Genomic DNA, 22124 nt, shown 5'->3' on the forward strand with positions numbered 1-22124 from the left:
ACCTCTTTTCCATCCTTTTTTCACATGGATGATAAAAAAAAATTATCATTTGAAATGATATTTTCAAAAATGCCATTTCAAGTGGTGAGTTTAATTATTAATTTCTAAAAAAAATAAAAAAAATAAAAAATAAAAATTATAATTTTAAATTTAAAAAAAATAAAAATTATAATTTTGATTCAAATAAAAATTATCATTTCAAATTAGTATCTTTATTTCAAATTATCTTTTTAAAAAATATATGAAAAAAATTGATGTAAAAAAAATAAAAAATACCATAAAAAAGAAAAAAAAATTAAAAAAATAAAAATAAAAATTCTAAATTTTAAGAAAATAAAAATTTTAATTTTAATTTAAATAAAAATCATCATTTCAAATTACAATCCCCTTTTCAAATTAATTTTTTTAAAAAAATATCTTAAAAAATACCTTAAAAATAAAAAAATCATAAAAGAAGAAAAAAATGAGAAAAATATAAAAATTAGAATTTTAAATTAAAAAAATAAAAATTTTAATTTTAATTCAAATAAAAAATATCATTTCAAATTACTTTTTCCATTTCAAATTAATTTTTTTAAAAAAATATCTCAAAAAATATCTTAAAAAATTAAAAAATTAAAAATAACATAAAAAGGAAAAAAATGAGAAAAAATGGAAAAAAATAAAAATTATAATTATAAATTTAAAAAATTAAAAATTTTAATTTTAATTCAAATAAAAAATATCATTTCAAATTATTTTCTTCATTTAAAATTAATTTTTTTAAAAAATATTCCAAACAAAAGAAAAAAATACCTAAAAAATACCATAAAAATAGATAAAAAGGGTAAAAATGGGAAAAAAATTAAAATTAAAATTTTAAATTATAAAAAAAATAAAAATTTTAATTTGAATTCCAAAAAATTAAAAAAATTAAAAAAATTAAAAATACCATAAAAAAGGGGAAAAATGGAAAAAAATAAAATTATAAATTTAAATTAAAAAAATAAAAATTTTAACTTTAATTCAAATAAAAATTATTATTTCAAATAACTATCTCCATTTTAAATTAATTTTTTTATTAAAAAATCACATAAAAATAACTAAAAAAATTTAAAAATACTATTAAAAAAATAAAAAATAAAAAATTGAAATAAAAATACCAAAGAAAATGATGCTTTTGAAAACTCCATTCTTTTTGACATTTTTATAGCTTAAAACCCAAAATTAAAAACCCTCCCTCTTCTCCCTCTTCTTCGGTGTCTCCCTATTCTCCGCATCTTCCTTCTCCTCTCCGGCGTCTCCCTCTTCTCCGCGTCTTCCTTCTCTTCTCCGACGGCACGACGGCGAGCTCTCGACGATGGTGAGCTCCCTCTTTTCTCTTTCCTCTTCCTCTCTCTCTCTCCCTCTTTTTCCTTGACCCACCGGCGACAGATGGCCGGCAGCAGGCCTGTGCGCCCCCCCATGTGGTTGGTCCACCGGTGGGCCGACGGCGGCCGCCCCGCCCCTCCCCTTCCCTTGGTCGGCCGCCCTCTCTCTTTCCTCTTCCTCTCTCTCTCCCTCTTCCTTCCCTCTTCCTCTCTCTCTCCCTCTTTTTCCTTGGCTCGCCGGCGATAGCCAGCCGGTGGCGGGCCCGCATGCCCCCGCATTTCATTAGTCCGTCGGTGGGCCGACGGTGGCCGCCCCGCCCCTCCCCTTCCCTTGGCCAGCCGGCCACCCCTTCCCTTCCCTTGGCGGGCCCCCCCGCCCCATTCCCACCCGCGGTGGCCCCTCCCCAGCAGCGGCCCCGGTGGTGGCAGGCCCCCGACTGCGGCCACGCGGCGGCCCCCTGCGGCAGCGACGGCCCCCCATGGCGGGCCTCCGACGGTGGGCCTGCGCAGCCCGACGGTGGCCCCTAGAGGCGGGCCCGTGCAGCCCGACGGCCCCGCAGCGTGCCCCAAGCGGCGGGCCCCGACGGCGGCCCCGCGCGGCCCGGCGGTGGCCTGTGCGGCCCTGCAGCACCCTTCTATTTCGATCTTTTTATTTTTTATTTTTATCTCGTTATTTTTTATTTTTTATTTTTATTTCATTAAATTTGGATTTGTTTTAAAATTCAATTTGATCCTAATTTAAAAATTTTAAAATATATTGCATTTCATAGAACCGTAGACCTGTCAGTTGATCAATGTAGGATATTCTACGATATCCATATAAGATATATATTTGATTATATATTTTTGTATGGGTACCGTAAAATATATACATTGGATAATTGATTGTCCTGTTTGGACAGTTTGAAAATTATATTTAATTCTATAGGTAATTATATTATTCGAACGATATGCAGAGGATTCGAGAGAAATTTCGGACAGTATTTTTCTTTAGTTTTTCTCACATATTTTTAGTCGTGTGGGGAGAACTAAGGAGAAATACTATCAAAATTTCTTTCGGTCCCTATTGCGTATCGTTTGATTAATGTAATTAACCTATAGAATTAATGTAATTCTCGAATGAGATAGGATCTATCTATACCTATTTGTTGATGATATGATATATTTATCATGTAAATCTTTTGAAATGATAAAATAATTAGTAATACTAAATTTTTTGATTTTGATTTTATCATAGATTTTTTTGAGAAAATGGCTAGTACTCGGGTTCGTGTACTATTATATTATGATGGTATGATATAGAATGACGAAACTGATGTGCGGTACAGTCACCCTACAAACTGGATGATTAGAGTATCTTCATCATTATCACGTCAAGAATTATTGGACCATTTATACAACAATATTCTTATAGACAAAGAAAAATATGAAATAAAATTGAAATAAAAATCTCCTAATCTATCGAGATAATTAATGTAGAGCAAGCATATCTTAGTTTCAATTGATGATGATGAAGATGTCAAAGAAATGCTGACCTTTCTTTTGAAATATTCAGAATATCAATTTTTAAAATTATATATTGAAAAGGAAGATGTACCGAGCTTTGAATACTATAGTCAGCTTTTAACTCAAGCGGACAATATTGTTGGGCCTTCCTCACCTTTCATAACTCCTATGGTGCAAACCGATAGTGTTGAGGTCATATTTGTAGAACAACATTGTACTACTGTCGGTCCTAGTTGTCCAATTATGCAAAGTCCTATGTTGACTTCTCCTGTGTCTTCTACTATAGTGACTTCTCCTTTGTTAGAAGTAGTGGTAAGTACGGAAGACGACTGGATAGTTGGTAGAATAAATTTTGATAATCTAGGCTTTGAGTCAGATGAAAGCAGAGATGAAGACTATTGGATGGATGAGGACAGTAGCAGTAATGATGATGATGGTGAAGATGAGAATGATGATGAAGATGTTTAGCCTAATATTAATGTGGGAGAACCTCAACCTCATTTGCATGAACCCCCATAATTTTTTAATGATATAAATTTAGATGATGGTGGTTGTGTTAGTGCTGGTCGAAGATTGAACTCTAACTATCAGTTTTGAGACTCCTCGATGACTGAATTTTCTAAAGATCTAATGTTTGAGAGTAAAGTTTATGTAAGGAGAGCTGTTGATTTTTATCATATTATGAAGCATTAGACATACAATATAGTTCAATCGCATTCAAAATTATGGTCCGTACGATACGCATCAGATAATGTTCAAAATTATAAATGGAGGCTTTGTGCTGTATTGTTGAAAAAATATGGATATTTTTAAATCACAAAATATGAGGATCCTCACACTTTAAGTAGTGAAAGAAATTAAAAGCTCCGAAGATGTATTTTCATCATTATTTTATGTATTTCTTTAAGATTATATTTGAATATACGTATTTAATATCCAGAGATGAATTGAATTGTGTGTTTAAGTTGTATTGTGTGACAATATTATGTTTAAAATATATTTCTCATAAAATGAATGGCTATCATATTTTTTATTTTTTAATACACTTGTGATAATATCATTATTTTAGATTCATTAGCGTATTATGACTTACGATCCATGACATCTCGGTCCTCAAGACAGCAGTATTCTTACATTACAAGAGCACTATCGATCACAGACTATTTTAGATAGCGGCGTAAGCATTCCAATCCTACTCTTACTATTTAATTTTTTTTTTGAAAAGTCATATACGTTATCTAATTATTATATCTTATTACAGGAGCGCAGACACCTTCATCTACGATGATCTGATGCTGATTTCTGAAGGACAGAGGACATCCCACATAGAGTGCTAGATTATTTACGATATCTTGGATTCTATGGAGTATATCGGATTGATCGTATACAGATGGATGTTGGTCTTATTACTGCTTTGCTGGAGAGATGGCGTTCAGAGACACACACGTTTCATCTTCCATTTGGTGAGAAGAGCATCACGTTACAAGATGTCAGCATTCTTACTAGACTACCAGTTGATGACGATCCAGTTATCGAAGTTGATCCCACGCTTATCATTCCGGAGTGGCAGGCTTTGTGCTTGCGATTGCTAGGGTTTGAGCCCGACGCCCAGTTTTTCAATCATTTATGACTTAGGATTGAGTGTTTGGATGATCGTTATCGATATTTTCATATTGAGGATGATGCACCAGAGGAGATGGTGCAGCAGTATGTTAGGGGTCAGGTGCTGCGGTTGTTAGGCGGTGTTCTGTTATCCGATACTTCATCGAATAAGATTAAGCTGATGTTTTTGCCATTATTAGAGGATTTAGACTTCACTCGTAGACTCAGTTGGGGTAGTGCAGTACTAGCTTGTCTGTACAGAGCTATGTGTCGGGGTTCTTATGCTAATCAGAGCGAGATTGATGGTTATTTTATATTATTATAGGTACGTGAATTAAAAATTTTTATTTTTAATATTCAATTATAGTTCACATTGGGTATATCATGTATGATTTTTTTTGAAATTTATAAATTTGGGTATGAGAGCGTATGTCGATTATCAGTTTATTACGATGATAGTTGCTCCAGATGCCATCAGAGCAGCATGATCCTGATGTTCCATTCAGACTAGACGGACCATTGTGATATAGGTATAAAAATATTATTTTTTTTACTTGAAACTTACTGTTTTAAATCTGATAAAATTTATTTAACACAAGTAGATTGTGAAACAGATGGAATATTGCATTCAACGTTTATCACGTATCGATGAGAGTGGCATGGGTTTATAGGTGCCAGTTGAATACATTAGTTGATACATATAGACGGATAAATTTGATTTTTTTATAAATATCATTTTACAGTATTCATAATCTATTAAAATTTTAGCTTATTAATTTTTTTTATTTTAACTCTATCAGTTTTTGTGGGAGCCATATACAGATAAGATATTTGCTATATTGCCGCAGATGTGTACGGTTGGACATGATATATGGACTGCTAGGATGCCACTTATTTGTTTTGATGTAGTGGAGTGGCATCTTTTCGATCGTGTCATGCAGCAGTTTGGTCAGATTCAGAGCATCTCAGAGCAGTTTGATACCAGCCAGAGACTTCATCGTATTGATCGATGAGGGAGAGCTCGTATTGACTGACGTATCAGACATGCAGAGTACATCGTCATTTGGGATGCACGTCGAGATTACATAGTTCATAGTGATTCCATTTTGAGAGGCCGTCTATATATCGAGGACTACAAGGCTTGATTTCTTAGCATTACAGTGCGAGTCATTGGACAGCCTCGGTATGCAGTTCTATGATACGAGGGTGAGAGTTCTGCTGTGCATCTTTTGGTAAGACTACGAAAATTATATTTTATATCAATATCTTTATTTTTAATAATTAAAATTAAAAAATATTTTATATACTTTTGTTATATTTTTATTTTATATTTTACAATATATTACAATTTTATTTTTATTATGTAGACTGATTCTATGTCAGGTCTTATGTTCGATGCTCGTCGTACTTTATCTACGGCTGATGAGGATGAGTGGATCCGCATACTGCGTGAGATAGAAAGAACAAGTTCGAGAACATTAGTGGCGATTGACGTTGATCCAGATAGCTGTGCACCTTGGTATGGAGCAACCGATGCACCACATATAAGATATACGCCGTCACTATATGTTTCACATATGCCATCACCGCATATGCCGCAGATGTCATCACTTGATCCACAGATGGCAGGGCCTTCTTCTTTCTACATGCTGCAGATGACATCACCGGGTACCAGTTGGCCACATGAGTATGATACTTTCTTTTCAGGACCATCCGTATATCCAAATGAGGGAATTGAGGATATCACTCAGTCTGCAGATGCTCCGACAGCACAACAGACCATTCTTGAGGGGATTGAGGAGGTTATTCTTGAGCAGCATGACCAGCAGACCTCTACTACTGTGGGGGAGAAGCCATCATAGCAGATATAGGAGCAGGAGCGGTCGTTGAGGATCTTTCTGAGAAGGTCCAAGCGACCACGGGCACCACGACGTCCTTGTGGGACTTAGTATTTTTTAGATTTATATTTAATATTTTTGAAACTTTTATTATACTATTCATTTTACATTTGATATTTTTTATTCTATTTTATATCATTAATTATTGTTTTTATCAAAGATTATTTTAATTTCAAGTAAACAGATATTATGCTTTGTGAACATGGATACACATTGTCTCATGTATCTCAAAAAATTAGGAAAGAAAAAGTTATGCTAAAAGGATTATAAAAATTATAACATAAATAATAATAATATGTCAGATAATTTAATTATATTTTTTGAAATATCCAAAAATAAGCTAAATCAGACAAATCGATAGGGTACGAATCGTTACATACAGTGCAGTATGGGCCGGTATAAGTCGGTAAAGAATCAGTACGATAGGGTGCTTTAATCAACTGCTCGATGCAATAGGGTTATAGTATTATACAAATATTATGATATAATTATATTGTTATATATTATTATAATAATATAATATATTATATTAATATCTTATATTTTATAATAAAATATATATTATAATATTATTATACTTTAATATCTTATAAATTTTTTTTATAATATTATAATATAATATAATATTATATTTTATAATATATTATATTAAAATATAGTATAGTAATTATCTTATATTTTAATATACTATATTAAAATATAATATAGCACATTATATTGTAATAACTAATATAAATATTATTATATATTATATTATATTATTATTATGATATATTATATTATATATTACATATTATTTTTTATTTTTTTGAGTTATTTTTATATGATTTTTTAATAAAAAAATTAATTTAAAATGGGGATAGTAATTTAAAATGATAATTTTTATTTAAATTAAAGATAAAATTTTTATTTTTTAAAAATTTAAAATTACAAATTTTATTTTTTTCCATTTTTACTTTTTATGGTATTTTTTATTTTTTTAATTTCTTTTTGAATTCAAATTCAAATTTTTATTTTTCTTATAATTTAAAATTATAATTTCAATTTTTTTTCAATTTTTTTCTCATTTTTTTATGGTATTTTTTTTTAAAATTTTTTAAGATATTTTTTTGAGATATTTTTTAAAAAAAATTAATTTGAAATATGGAAAGTAATTTGAAATGATATTTTTTATTTGAATTAAAACTAAAATTTTTATTTTTTTAAATTTAAAATTATAATTATTATTTTTTTCTCATTTTTTATGATTTTTTTATTTTTTTTAATTTTTTAAGATATTATTTTGGGATATTTTTAAAAAAAATTAATTTGGAATAGGGAAAGTAATTTGAAATGATATTTTTTATTTGAATTAAAATTAAAATTTTTATTTTTTTAAATTCAAAATTATAAATTTTATTTTTTTCTCATTTTCTTCTCTTTTTTTCTTTTTTTATGGTATTTTTTATTTTTTTTTTAATTTTTTTGGATATTTTTTTGAGATATTTTTTTAAAAAAATTAATTTGAAATGTGGAAAATAATTTAAAATGATGTTTTTTATTTGAATTAAAATTAAAATTTTTAGTTTTTTTAAATTCAAAATTATAATTTTTATTTTTTTCTCATTTTTTTCTTCTTTTAGGGTATTTTTTTAAAAAAATTAATTTAAAAAGTGGATTGTAATTTGAAATGATAATTTTTATTTGAATTAAAATTAAAATTTTTATTTTCTTAAAATTTAAAATTATAATTTTTATTTTTTTAATTTTTTTTTTCTTTTTTATGGTATTTTTATTTTTTTTTACATCAATTTTTTTCAGATATTTTTTTAAAAAGATAATTTGAAATGAGGATACTAATTTGAAATGATGATTTTTATCTGAATCAAAATTATAATTTTTATTTTTTTAAAAATATAAAATTATAATTTTTATTTTTTTTATTTTTTTTGGAGAATTAATAATTAAACTCGCCATTTGAAATGATGTTTTTGAAAACGCTATTTCAAATGGCGTTTTCAAAAGCAAATGATGATTTAATTTTTTTTTTCGTGGTTTATATGAAAAAAGAGTGGAAAAGGGACGGTGACGTGGACATTATAAAACATCATTTTGAATGACGTTTTATAGAATTTACATTAGTTTGATAAATAAATTAAAAATTATATTATTTTTATAAATAATTTTTTTAAAATTATTTAGGTAAAGCACTCCACCCTCTTGCCTCCCGTGAACGGTGAAGTAGAGACTGGAATGTCATATTTCACCCATTGAGATGACAACCCGATGATAGAAACTGTGCTTAGAATGGATAATCTATCAGATGATTCCTTTTGGCCTAATAATGTCAGTCCTAAATGAGGTAAGGCTCTTATTGCTACTGTTTCATGGTTTATTTAAAAAGCTCGAACTTGCTCTCTTTTGAGAACAGGAAGGGGTTTGAAAAAATGACAACTTCAAAGGTTTAGTGCATGGTAAACGAGTATTTCAAAACTCCGCGCACCAACTACAAACCAGCATGTACAATGGGTGACATGGGAGCCATCCACATAACTGGTTGTGCCAACCAATTACGCTAATAGTTGTTGGCATCTTTTATTAGTATAACAATTCTTTGAATTTTAACAGTAGGTACCTTGTCATGGTTTACTACTTCCACCGAGAATGTAAATTAATTATATTTTTTTTAATTAGACATGGATGGGTTATAATTAATATTCATAATTTGTTAACAAAAATCAAAAATTTTACACGGAAGCATTGGACTTATGCATCAAGCTTCAAACACTCTATTATCGGTCTTCATGTGGTTCTCTTGAGAAATAAAGTGTGGCAGCAAAAGAACTTACAAGTCAATAAGTAGGTGGACTGGCGGAGATAAAAATCAAAGTTCATAATAGAATAGAGAACATCATTCACGTCATTGACATAAATTACATCCTGTGTAACAATTACAAGAAATAATTGTTGCTTATATAACCATTGTAATAGATGCAATAGTTAATGCCCTGGAAATAGAGTTTGTATTCTCAATGGGACGATATTGGAGGGAGGGACCAAAGTTAAAATTGTATAAGCTATTCCCCTAGAGTGTTCAATCTGGACCAATATATAATCTCTAGTGGCTACGAAGATATATAACAATTAAACTCCAGAGTGCTTTTTAGAAGTTTTGAACATATACATGGGAACTAAATCATTACACCATCCACAATCTAAAGCATTCCAATGTTCCACAACCAGACATTGCTCCATTTCATTATTGCAAGCCATTACCTTTGCTACTGTCCAACTCTGTCAAATTTTCGTTCAAAATATACGCTAAATTACCACAAAGGACTTCTTTACATATGATTCCTCAAATTGTTTGTGTTCACGCACACATATCTCCGTCCATCAGATTTTCTTTGCAAAGGATCTCTTTACCCAGTAGATCTAAAATTTCATGAACATGAACTCGAAGGATATAACCATCATTCTCACACACTATCACCTCACAAGAAGAAGAAGAATACATACTTTCCATAGAATCATGTCATGCATTATGCATGGATCTTCAAGTGTGTTCGGTTTGTGAGACTGTAATCAGAATCAAAATGAATTAGAGTGGATATTAGAATAGCCATATTGTCTAATATATTTGATTCGTAACTGAAATCAATTTGAATGCTAGCCATTTCTCTATGAAATTAGAATAGGAATGGCATTCCCCAACCAAACAGAAAACATGCCCTTCAAGTAGTGGAAGATGAGTGCTATGCTACACAATGCAGAGGAGCCAATTCCGTATCGGCTAACCCAAGAATGTGACTTTTCTTGGAGCTCAGCCAACGCAGCAAGCCGCAGCCACACGAAATCTCCCCACCATATCAAAGACATCCCAAAGAAAATCCATAGCCACTCAAAACCAAGTACAATTCCAATCGAAAGTACATAGATAACGAAACCACATCCCCACACCCCGGGCGCAAACCCCAAAAAAAAAAAAAAAAAAACAAAAAAAAGGCAAGAAGAATTACATGTACAACGCTAACAAGTGTAACTTCCTAATTGCGTAATTAGGAAATTCCAGCGAGAAAGAAAGGAGATTAAGTTTCTTTAATACAGCCTAGAAACCGAATCCACCGGCATCATCGAACCCGGTGTCGTAGCCCGCATCGTAGGAGGACGCATCTGAGATCATATCCCCGATCAGAAGCCCGCCGAGGGCCCCACCGATCAGCCCCGCCCCAAGTCCCATCCCGAACTTATTCTTCTTCTGCGGTTGCGCCGCCGGTGGCGCCGCCCCGTACCCGTACCCCGCTGGCTGGTAACCGTACCCGCCCTGGTGCGGCGGCGGTGGCGGCGCGTACCCGTATGGCGGCGGCTGGTACCCCGGGTACCCCGCCGGCGGTGGATATGGCTGCGCTCCGTAGGGCGGGTACGCGGCGGAGCTGCTGCCGGCGGCGGGGTACGCCGTCACGGGCTCGCCGGCCTGGGGCGCCTTCCCCGCTGGTGGGTAGGCGTTGAGCGGCTCGTCGGCCTTGGGTGTCTTCCCCCGCGGCGGGTAGGCTGTGACAGGCTCGTCGGCCTTCGGTGCCTTCCCCGGCGGAGGGTAGGCCCCCGTGGGGGCGTAGGCGTTGACGGGCTGATCGGACTTGGTAACCCCCACCGGAGGAGGGTACGCCGCCGGAGGATGGTACGCCGCCGGAGCCGCCGGCGCGGGGGCTGCGATCTTCTCGCCGACCTTATAGGAGAGGTTGAGGACGCCTTTCGGCTTGCCGGAGGTGCACTTGCGGACCTGGTAGCTGACAAACTTGGGGCCGTTGCCGGGGGCGGCATCGAGGAGCTCGGAGAGGGGGATGTGGACCTCGCCGACGTCGCGGTCGCCGAGGGCGCGCTCGGCGCGGAGGAGGATGTGGAGGACCTGCCGGCCGTAGTCGTCGGCAGGGACGTTGAAACGGAGCGTCGAGTTCCAGGCGGGGTTCTTGCCGCCCTCCCGGTCCGTCGACGTCCGCTGCTTCGACCGGGGGTCGCCGGAGAGGGACACCACCGCGTAGACCTCCATCTTGGAGAATAAACTGACATCCTTGAGATCCTTGGACGAGATCAGGGTGACCTCCAGCGTCCTGTACGCCATGATCGAAGACAACAGAGATCAGGGAATTCGAGATGCAAAGGTATCGAGAGTTAGGGTTTCAAAGAATCGAGATCGCAAGCGATCGACGGTTAGGGTTCCGAGGAAAAAGGCGATTGCAGGAGAGGAAATTTATGTATGACAAACACCGCCGTCATAAATAAAAATAGCGGCTGCTTCGGCTCCCTTTCCAATTCCGAATCGCGGATTTGCTCGACGAGTTGGCCGGGGGACTTTGAAATTACTATAGTGCCCCTTCCGGGTCGCCGTGGACTCGTTTACGGTCCAACGTGGCAACTAAATATAAATGCGGCTGGTTCGCAACGTTGACATTTGAATATTATGCTACACCCAGGCAGGAAATCACACCCAGAAGCACACCCGGAAACAGAGGTGTGGTCGCTGGCGGGTGTGCAATTGTCTTACGGTAGCTAGAATACTGGTATAGGAGGACATAGCGTGAGTTTTGAAGTCACGATACACCAGACTAGACTATGGGATGTGACTGGGAAGGGTAAAAGAGTAATTTAGCCTGAACGCGCAGCGAACGCGAGATAGCGCAAGATCAACGCTTCGTGGCGAAGAATGGTCGCGTTTGGTGAGCAGAAACGGGTAAGATAGCATGAAGAAATGTGGCCTAAAAAATAGCGTGACGGGGATGACCGGCTCCTAGCCGATTCCTTGAAGCCCTGATTCATGAGGAAAGGATAAGGAAAATCCTGCAGTTGTACCTTTCAATAATACAAGTCTCGTGACATTTCCCCTCTTCTCTTGAAAAGACATATCAACCACAGGATGTTGGATGATAAATCGTACAGTATTTTAATTTCTATGTGCCAATCGTAGGGGTGAAAATGGATGGATATGGAAAGAAATTTCATATGGGCCGTTGATAAGAAGAAATCTAAGATCTAAGATATTCAAATATGATAGGCTTATCCATCAAGGCCTTCACTGATCCCTAATCGGCTGTAGCCATGGTCGCTCTATTATCGATTTGTCCTCGGCATCCATCGTATAAGTATTTTTCATCCTGAGCAGTTGAAGACTCACCGGCTGTCGCTCGATAATTTTCACACATGGCTATCAATATCTCCTCATCGATCGATTTCTGTAAGTCAAGATGATGAGTCAATAGCACATCCGAATGGCCGGCTAGTTCGATCAGAAAATGGTCATCAATCGATCTCATCCGATCGATCAGTCCTTGGCTCGTTGATGCCAGTTGGCAATCTAATTCAAAGTTCAATGCCAGCCAGACGACAACCATTGTGAAATTGAAAAGGCAACCACAACATTCATATCCCAAGAATCTCGAGCAATAGTTTTACCACTATGCGTGAATTGTGTCCTAGCCAGACGGGATCGTACCAACCAACTTACCAACCAAAGCTCCCGCCTTCGTCCATAAAAGGAGACCCAAAGGAGATCCTAAAAAAAGTATGCCATTACTTTGCCTCTCATGCTCCTCCATTTATTGAACGAGAATTCTGACTTGGATGTCGGAGGATCTCCACCAGAGCAATTTTCGACTAAAATTTTTTTGCAGGTCACATCCGAGGAGACCCCACCTTGCCATCCACTCCAGCATTCCGACGTCTTGCAAAATCTCGCACCAACAGATTGGCACTAGAGGAAGGACTCTGAACCCATTTAGAAGAGCGCAGATCGAGAGCAACAAGAACTATGCCACCTAAGAGAGTTTCATCTTGTCATATCAATGCCACCGTCTCTCGGCTGATGGAGGATCAGGCTAATAATCGGGTACAGCTGCCAATGGTAGAAACTTTCCCACCTTCTCAATCGGCATTGATCTCGGTGGATCAGTTCAACCTGCTCTTTTAGCAAGATCAGAATCTGACGACTGCTGTCTAGACAATCTAGGCCATCCCTATACCTCCACCAACAACTACGTAGCCTGATCAAGTTGTCCCTGCACCTCTCTCGATGGCACCACCATCGAATCCAGTTTTGCAACCATCACTGCCAAAACAACCATGGTCCCCTCTGCAAAGCCCGAAGAGGAGACAGACCTGCTAAAGTCGCCTCAGAACTTCAAAAATAAGAAGGAGACGATCTTCGAGTCCCCGATCAGGCCATGATTCAACCCCTGATCGACGATCCCCCTAGCACTCCAAGGTCTGTACCGTCCGAGATCTAGCACTCGAGCGACGGCTTAAAAAAATTGATCAATGGATCGATGCGATCCATAATACTTCCTCGATACCTAACGACGGGTTTAATAACGACCCGCCTTTTGATTCAAGGATCATGCAGGATCCACTTTCTTGGCACTTCAAGTCTCCATAATTCAAAAGCTCCAATGGAACTACCGATCTCGTTGATCACCTTGAGATCTTCAAGGCGACGATGCTCCTCCGTAGAGCCACCGATGTCATCCTTTGCCAAGCCTTCTCCTCAGCTCTAAAGGGGGTGGCTCGACATTGGTATTCCAATTTGAAGTCGACCTCGATCCATTCCTTCGAGCAGCTGAGCCAATCTTTCGTCAGTCATTTTGCCAGCAGCCGACATTAGTAGAAATGATCCGATTACCTCACACTGTCAAGCAAAAGGAGGACGAGTCGATTCAAGCTTTTGTCAGTCACTTCAATGCGGTCACCCTGGAAGTCCATGACCTGAACCAATCGATCGCAATATCCACGATGATGAGCAGACTCTTAAAGAATGACCTCAAGAGATCACTGGTGAAGATCTATCCTCGGGACTATCCCGATATCTTGGTCCGAATGGAGAAGTATATTTGTAGGGAGGAGATCTTCACCGAAGATGAAGCCCTTGCTAGTTCCATTATGGGGGGAAAGTAAAATAAGGAGTGCTCCCCAAGGTGGGAGGAGAGAATCCGACAACGCTCCAAGTTTCCATCTCGAAAGCCAAAAAATGGAACCCTTCCTCAGAACCGCCAATCTCGAAGCCCTTAAAGAAGGGATCGGCATGCCTCGCCGCTAAGGAGGTATAATAATTATATCCTATTGAATACTCCAAGGACTCAGGTGCTGATGAAAATCAAAGGGTAGTTTTCAGAGGCAAAGAAGCTATAGATACTCCCTAGTCAGAGAAATTTAAATAAGTATTGTCTATGCCATCGAGACCATGGTCATGACATGGAGGAGTGTATTCAACTCCAGAATGAAATTGAAGATTTCATTAGGCATGATCGTCTTGATCGATTCATCTGATGAAGGAGAGAGTAGTGGGAAGAATAGCAGAGATCTTTTGGACTGGCAGAGCAACCACAGCAGGCAGGATTGCAAGAAGACCAACCCTCAGTCGGCGTAATAAACACCATCATTGGGGGGGCATCACAGTGGAGGACTCGACAAAGATGAAGAAGTGACGAAAAAATAGAGAACTTAGGAATTGATAACTTTCATCGGGGAAGATGCCCAAGAAATTCAATTTTCGCATAACGATATGGTGGTTATAAATTTAAATATCATAAACTATGATGTACACCATGTCCTAATTGATAATGAAAGCTCTGTTGATATTTTATTTTATGATGCCTTCTTAAAGATGAAAATACCTGTCGATCATTTGAGAAGGATGGACTCTCTACTTATTGGATTTATCGGAGGTGCCATCCCCGTGGAAGGAGTCATCACACTATCTGTGAAAGCTGGCCGATTTTCTATCCAGTCCACTATCCAAGTTGACTTCTTGATCGTCTGAACACCCTCAGCTTACAACCCATCCTCAATCAACTGGGCTTGAATGCACTCCAAGCCGTCATCTTGATGTACCATCTGAAGATGAAATTTTCAACGACGTATGAGTCAAAGAAGTCCGTGGTGATCAAAACTTGGTGCATCATTGCTATAACATTGCTTTCTAAGGAGCTTGATGTGCTGAGTCATACTCGATTGAAGAACTAGACACCCATGATGAGTTGGTCGAGGAATACGGAGAACTAGTCAAGGACCTCATTTCACTCCCCTTAACGGATAAAAACCAGAAGTATACAGTCCAGATAAGGTCAAATCTGGATCCGATAATAAAAGTATAGCTAACTTCTTTTTTGTACGATAATGCAGACATCTTCATCTGGATACCAGTGGATAAGTCGGGAATCTATCCCTTGGTGATCATGCACCGATTGAATGTGAGCCCGAATCACCGTCCCTTCAAGCAAAAGAAGAGAAATTTTGCATTTGAGTGGCAAAAGGCGATTGCTGAGGAGGTGGACAAGCTGCTCTAGATGAATTTCATCAAGGAGATGACTTCTCTGGAGTGGATAGCAAATATGGTCATAGTGAAGAAGGTGAATGAAAAATATCGAATCTGCATCGACTTCATTGATCTGAATAAGATCTGCCCAAAAGATAGCTATCTCCTATCGAGGATTGATCAGCTGATCGATGCTACCTCGGGCCATAAACTCCTATCCTTCATGGATGCCTTTTTCAGTTATAACCAAATCTGAATAATACCTAACGATGAGGAGAAAATATCTTTTATTACTGACCGAGGTCTCTTCTATTACAGGGTTATGCCCTTTGTTCTGAAAAATACAGGTGCAACTTATCAGCACCTCGTAAATAAAATCTTCAAAGATCAAATTAGACGGAACATGGAGATTATGTGAATGACATGCTTATCAAAAGCAAGTCCATAAGAACCCATAGCGATGATCTCGAAGAAGTCTTTGCTATCTGTGGAAGTACAAGATGAAGTTGAATCCAGTCAAGTGTGCTTTGGGAGGGACTTCGAAAAAATTTCTAAGCTTTATGGTATCCAGTCGAGAAATAAAGTCCAATTCAGAGAAGATCAGAGATGTACAGGAGATAGCTCCTCCAAGAATGATCAAGGAGGTACAATGCCTCACGAAAAGGATCGCTACTTTGAACCAGTTTGTCTCAAGATCAGCTAAATGGTGTCTGCCTTTTTTCTAAGTTCTGAAGCAACCAAAGAACTTTTAGTAGATCAAAGAGTGTCAGAAAGCCCTTGTAGACCTCAAAGACTATCTTGGTTTCGCTCCATTGCTCGATAGGCTTAACCTTGATAAAGAATTATTTTTGTACCTTATGGTTTCGCTTGTCGCAATGAGTGCAATGCTGGTGCAAGACTGGAGCAAAATTTAAAAGTTGATCTACTACATCAGCCGAACCCTAAGGGATGTGAAAATCTGATACTCGAAGTTCAAGAAATTGGCTTACGCTCTCTTTGTTGTGGCTTGAAAACTTTGACCTTACTTTCAAGCTCACACCATCATTCTCCTGATGGACTAGCCTATAAAGAGCATCCTTCATTGACCAGATACATCTGGATAGATTGTGAAATGGACAGTTGAGCTTTCTGAGTTTGACATTCAGTACCGACCTCGACCATCCATTAAAGCTCAAGTCTTGGCTGACTTTATGATCGAGTGCACCATTTCAGATGAGCTAGCTAAGCAGGAAGAAGTCGAGCTGCATATCCAGATCGACACAGGCCTTTTAGGAATTAATACCAATTACTGGGTGATGTATGTGGATAACTCATCCCACTCTGTGGGATCCGAATATGAAGCCTTAGCTGTAGGGCTCCGAATAGCCAAAGAATTGGAGGTATGAAACTTGAAGGCTCTTAGTGACTCCCAACTGATCGTCAGACATATTTAAGGCAATTATGAGGCTCGAAGAGAAAACATGATTAAATATCTCCAGAAGATCAGAGACCTAGCATCCATATTTAATAGATTTGAAATCCAACAAATACCCAGATCAGAGAACTCTAGGGCTAACTTGTTGTCTAAGCTGGCAATGTCGGTGCCACTTGAGTTGCATAAGAAAATCTTTTTCGAAGTAATGGGCCGACCAAGCATTGAAGAGTCGATGACTGTAATGTAGATAGATGAGGAACCTTCCTAAATTGATCCATTGGTCAGCTATTTTAAAGATGAGATGCTACTCATAGATCGAAAGGAGGTTCAAAAGATAAAATATCAGTAGTCCAAATATCTTCTTTATGAAGAAAAGCTGTACAAGAGATCTTATTCACTGCCTCTTCTCAAATGCTTACGACTGTCTGAAACTGACTACATGCTTAGAGAGGTGCATGAAAGCATCTTTAGGAGTCATATTAGAAAGAGAGCACTGACTTACAAGCTCCTTCAGCAGAGCTATTATTGATCGACTATGCAAAAGAATTTCGAGAACTATGTTATGCGGTGTAATAAGTACCAAAGAAACTCCACTATACAATGACTACCCGCAGTACCAATCACTCCCATTTGTGCCCCTTGGCCTTTTGCACAATGGAGGATGGACATCCTCAATCCCTTTCTACTGGCTTAGGATCAACGCAAGTTTCTGCTCATCGCTGTAGACTACTTCACTAAATGGATAGAAACCAAATCACTGGCCCGCATCATGGAAGTGAGGGTGATAGATTTTGTCTAAAAATCAATCATATGTTGGTTCGGTCTCTCTTGAGTACTAATCATCGACAATGGGCATCAATTCACAAAAGCTAAGTTCGAAAAATTTTGTGAAAAGCATTGGATCTCACATCACCTTACTTCCATAGCCCACCCTTAAGCCAACGGTGAAGTCAAGGTAAAAAATCAGGCTATCTTATAAGGCTTGAAGATAAGGTTAGACAGAGCTAAAGGGTCTTAGGCTGATGAACTCCACTATATATTTTGGGCATACCGAACGATGTCAAGAGTTCCAATAGGAGAAACTCCTTTCGATTTGTTCTTCAGGATGGAAGCAGTAGTCCATGTTGAGATTGGGGTTCCGTCAGCATGAGTTGAGAACTATGACAAGTAGATCAACTCAAAGAGGCTACACGTTGACTTAGACCTACTTGAAGAAGTCTAAGAAAGAGCGTGTGTCTGAATGGCAGCTTACCAACACAAGGTTACTCCATACTACAACTCCAGAGTTTGAAAAAAGTCTTCAGGGTCGGCGACCTAGTTCTATATAGAGCAGAAGTTTCTCAATTTGGAGAACATGATAAGCTAGCCCCAAACTAGAAGGATCCATACCGGACAGATGAAGTCATCAAGTCAAAAATCTATTGGCTGAAGCAACTAGATGGAAATCTACTCTCCTAACCATAGAATTCAAAAAATCTCTGAGTGTATTATTAATAATATAGCATATAGCATTAATAAGATCCTTACTCTCCAAAAAATGGTCTCTTATCTGCTCATCAGCCAATGACCTCAGATGAATGAAGGAGCCTTTGATCGACTTTAAATTAAAATGAGACGATCTTTGATCAGTCCGACTGAAGGAGCCTTTGATCGGTTTTAAATTAAAATAAGATGATCCAAATGAAGGAGCCTTTGATCAGCTTTAAGTTAAAAATGACCTTTGATCAGCCCGAATGAAGGAGCTTTTGATTGACTTTAAATTAAAAATGATCTTTGATTAGTCAGAATGAAAGAACCTTTGATCAACTTTAAATTAAAACAAGATAGCCTTTGATCGGCCTGATGAAATAACCATCGATCAGTAATAACATACATGAATGACACATGAGGAGGAATAACTTAGCCTTTCATTAAAAGATATTTATAAGAAAATGGTGCTTCGAGCATCATCAAAAAAAAAAGAGAAAAAGAGAAGAAGAAGAAGAGGATGAGGAGTTTACTCCTCATAGGAAGAGAAGGCCCCCACCTTCTCATCGCTGTTACCAGAGAGAAGGTAGCTGAGGTCCGACTGTGTCATCATTCGCCACAAGCGGGCCTTACAATCTTTGAACCTGAAGACAAAGGTTGTGGTAGCGACACCAGTGACCTCATCCTTGAATGCTGTCGAGGTCTTGAACTTCTCAATACAGCACTCGAAGACTGCATAGGGGATCCGCTAAAGGAAATATGCGTAGTGCAATATATGCGATTTAAAATTTTTGTGTAGCAGAAACGAATGATTAAATAATTTAATCCTAATCACATACATAAGATCTAATCTTAAACTACCATATCATGATCTTTGATATAAAAAATATACACATTAGATCTGAAAATAAAAACACGCATCGATCTCATCGATGCAGAAAACTTAGATTTAACTATTAGATCTACCATAGAGATCAAAACAAGTTAGAGATCATTACCAAACAAATTTTGATCTTGATTTCCTCTAGTCCAATGATTGAGAAAGATGTTTCTCAGATCACTTGCAGTCATATGAAGTCATCTGACCTCTATAAAAAAAATTCATATGAAGACTGATGCAGATCAGGGACTTGAAGATGCTAATCTGCAAGCAACTTCGATAGTTGATCTCTTCCTTCTTCTACAAGCACCTTGAACACTCCAAAGTAGTAGCAGATCTAGAGAAGAAAAAGAGGAGGAGAAGAGCCCTGGAAAACCAAAAGACAGCAAGGGAATTGATCATACATGATGCCAAAGGAGAGGAGACTCCTTTATATAGACTTGGAATTAGGGTTTCATCCAAGGGAGGGTGCCATATACACCATGCCACAAGCCTTTTTGGGCATCCAAAACTTTTCAGATTAGAGAGTTGGCATGGGAAGGGAGATTTGGTATCTCACACACCCAAAAATTCTCCAAGAAAAATAGAAAAAAATCAATATGGCGCCAACAAATTTTCTTGTATGAATTTTTTTTTTCTAGTTTACATCTTATCCCTAATTTGGATCGCATTCAAATTAGGCAATAGATAAGCTTATGACTCATCAAATATTGCTGCCTACTCTTATTGGACCCTCTATCATGATGCCAAAAATCACAACCCAAATCCAATTAGGCATGGAGAAATTGGCATGGGTTCAGGAGTGGCGCAAGAGATAAGGATAGAGTCCAAGTTGACAAGGACTCTTCATTTTCAATTCTGATTCTAATCCAAATCAAATTTGGATTAAACCCACTGATAGAAATGAACCTAATCTAATTAGAAATCTAGATATCTCATCAAATTTCTAACCCAATTAGAAATTAGTCAAGTTAAAACCCTGATCGAATCAGGATCAAATTTTTCTTGTAATTGGGCTCGATTATATCAAACCCAATCAGAGTCGAATTGAATCTAATTCAATTAGACTTGATCCAAAGCTCTTTACTCAATCAAATTGAGTCAATTACTAATTAATTCTCTATTAAAAATAGAGTCTCAATCCTAGTGGGACTCTCTTCCAGAGTCTTAGTCCGAGTAGGACTATCCACCAGAGTCACAATCCAATTGGACTTTTCAGCCATCTAATCTGATCAAATCTTCTAATGCATGTGATTTCATAGATTCGAACCTAAGCTGATAGTATAGGAATAACTTTCTATACCAATCGATGTAACCATCTAGCAATGATGATCCGACGATTGGATAGGTCGAAGTATTGCAAAGCAACCTTCTAGAATCCACTGGCGTATGGTTATCGTATGATTCATCCCTTTGATCCAAATGCTCAAGATGACCTAGGATTTAACTGTCAACTCTAATTTAGTTGACCATATTATATTTCAACTTTTAAATCTATCTTATGGATTATCCTGACCAAGATTTTACTAAATTAAAATACACTGATGCATATCTCCTACTAATTCAGAAGGGTCAATTCCATCTTGACTCACACACTAACTTGATAAATACTTGACTGCACCCAGTATCCTTCCATCACTGAGTTAAAAACTCAGATGGTCCGATATTAAAGTACAGTGAGTTACTTACAAATCACCATGGTGGTCTCAGGTCTGAGGGACACTTATACTCATACCCTTCACGAGCTACTCTTGATAGCAGAGTACTCGATACATGATCACGTTCAATGCGAATATACTCTTACATTCCATCTGTATGCCATAACAGTATCTTTATACTCCTTGGTTAAGAGGATAATCAACACATATGGTATACAATGATCTATTCTTAATATCGCTATCATCCTAGTAATAGCGTATCATTTGATCGCGAATATTTTTAAAGATTTAACAATAAATTCTCCTTTATTGATTAATTATAGTCCTAAGGACTTCATTATAATATAGAAGTTCAAAGATGATCAATTTGTAATGAACATGCCAAATAATTTTTATTAATAAAAATTTATATATAATTTACAAGATGAGCACAATCGTCTAACGATTGACTTTGAGATATATTTTCCAACAACTCCCACTTGGACTAAAACTAATCGGTACAGTATCGAATATCCATCTTCAACTTGTGGTCATCAAACTCCTTGATTTCGAGAGCTTTAGTAAATAGATTGGTCAGATTCTCTTTTTCATCGATCTTCTGAAGATCGACATCACCTCGATCTACGATCTCCTAGATAAGGTGAAAGTGATGCAGAATATGTTTGGTACGCTGATGGGATCTTGGCTCCTTGGCTTGAGCAACAGCTTCAGTATTGTCACAGTATAATAAGATAGGGCCATCAATGGAGGACGTCACTTTGAGCTCGTCGATGAACTTTCGCAACCATACAGCTTCCTTTACAGCATCGGATGCTGCGATATACTCCGCTTCGCAAATAGAATCTGCCACAGTGTGCTGTTTGAAATTTTTTCAGCAGATCGCTCTATTTTTTAGAGTAAAAAAATAATCTGATACACTCTTGCTATCGTCATGGTCTGACTAAAAGCTGGAGTCGGTGAGTCTCATAAGTTTCAAATCAGTTTTACCATATACAAGTCACTGGTCCTTAGTATTTCTCAAATACTTAAGAACGGTCTTTATGACCTTCCAGTGATTTTCTTCTGGATCA

General features: G+C 37.3%; 1 protein-coding gene across 1 annotated transcript; it reads right to left on the reverse strand.

Annotated features, from left to right (window-relative positions):
• Nucleotides 1-10228: 10228 nt before the first annotated feature.
• Nucleotides 10229-11648, reverse strand: LOC105045272 (uncharacterized). Its single transcript, XM_010923496.4, has one exon. The coding sequence runs from the start codon at nt 11451-11453 to the stop codon at nt 10443-10445; it is 1011 nt and encodes a 336-aa protein (XP_010921798.1). The 5' UTR covers nt 11454-11648; the 3' UTR covers nt 10229-10442.
• Nucleotides 11649-22124: the final 10476 nt, after the last annotated feature.

The sequence above is a fragment of the Elaeis guineensis genome, chromosome 5 (genome assembly GCF_000442705.2).
Source record: "Elaeis guineensis isolate ETL-2024a chromosome 5, EG11, whole genome shotgun sequence".
NCBI classification, from domain to species: Eukaryota; Viridiplantae; Streptophyta; class Magnoliopsida; order Arecales; family Arecaceae; genus Elaeis; species Elaeis guineensis.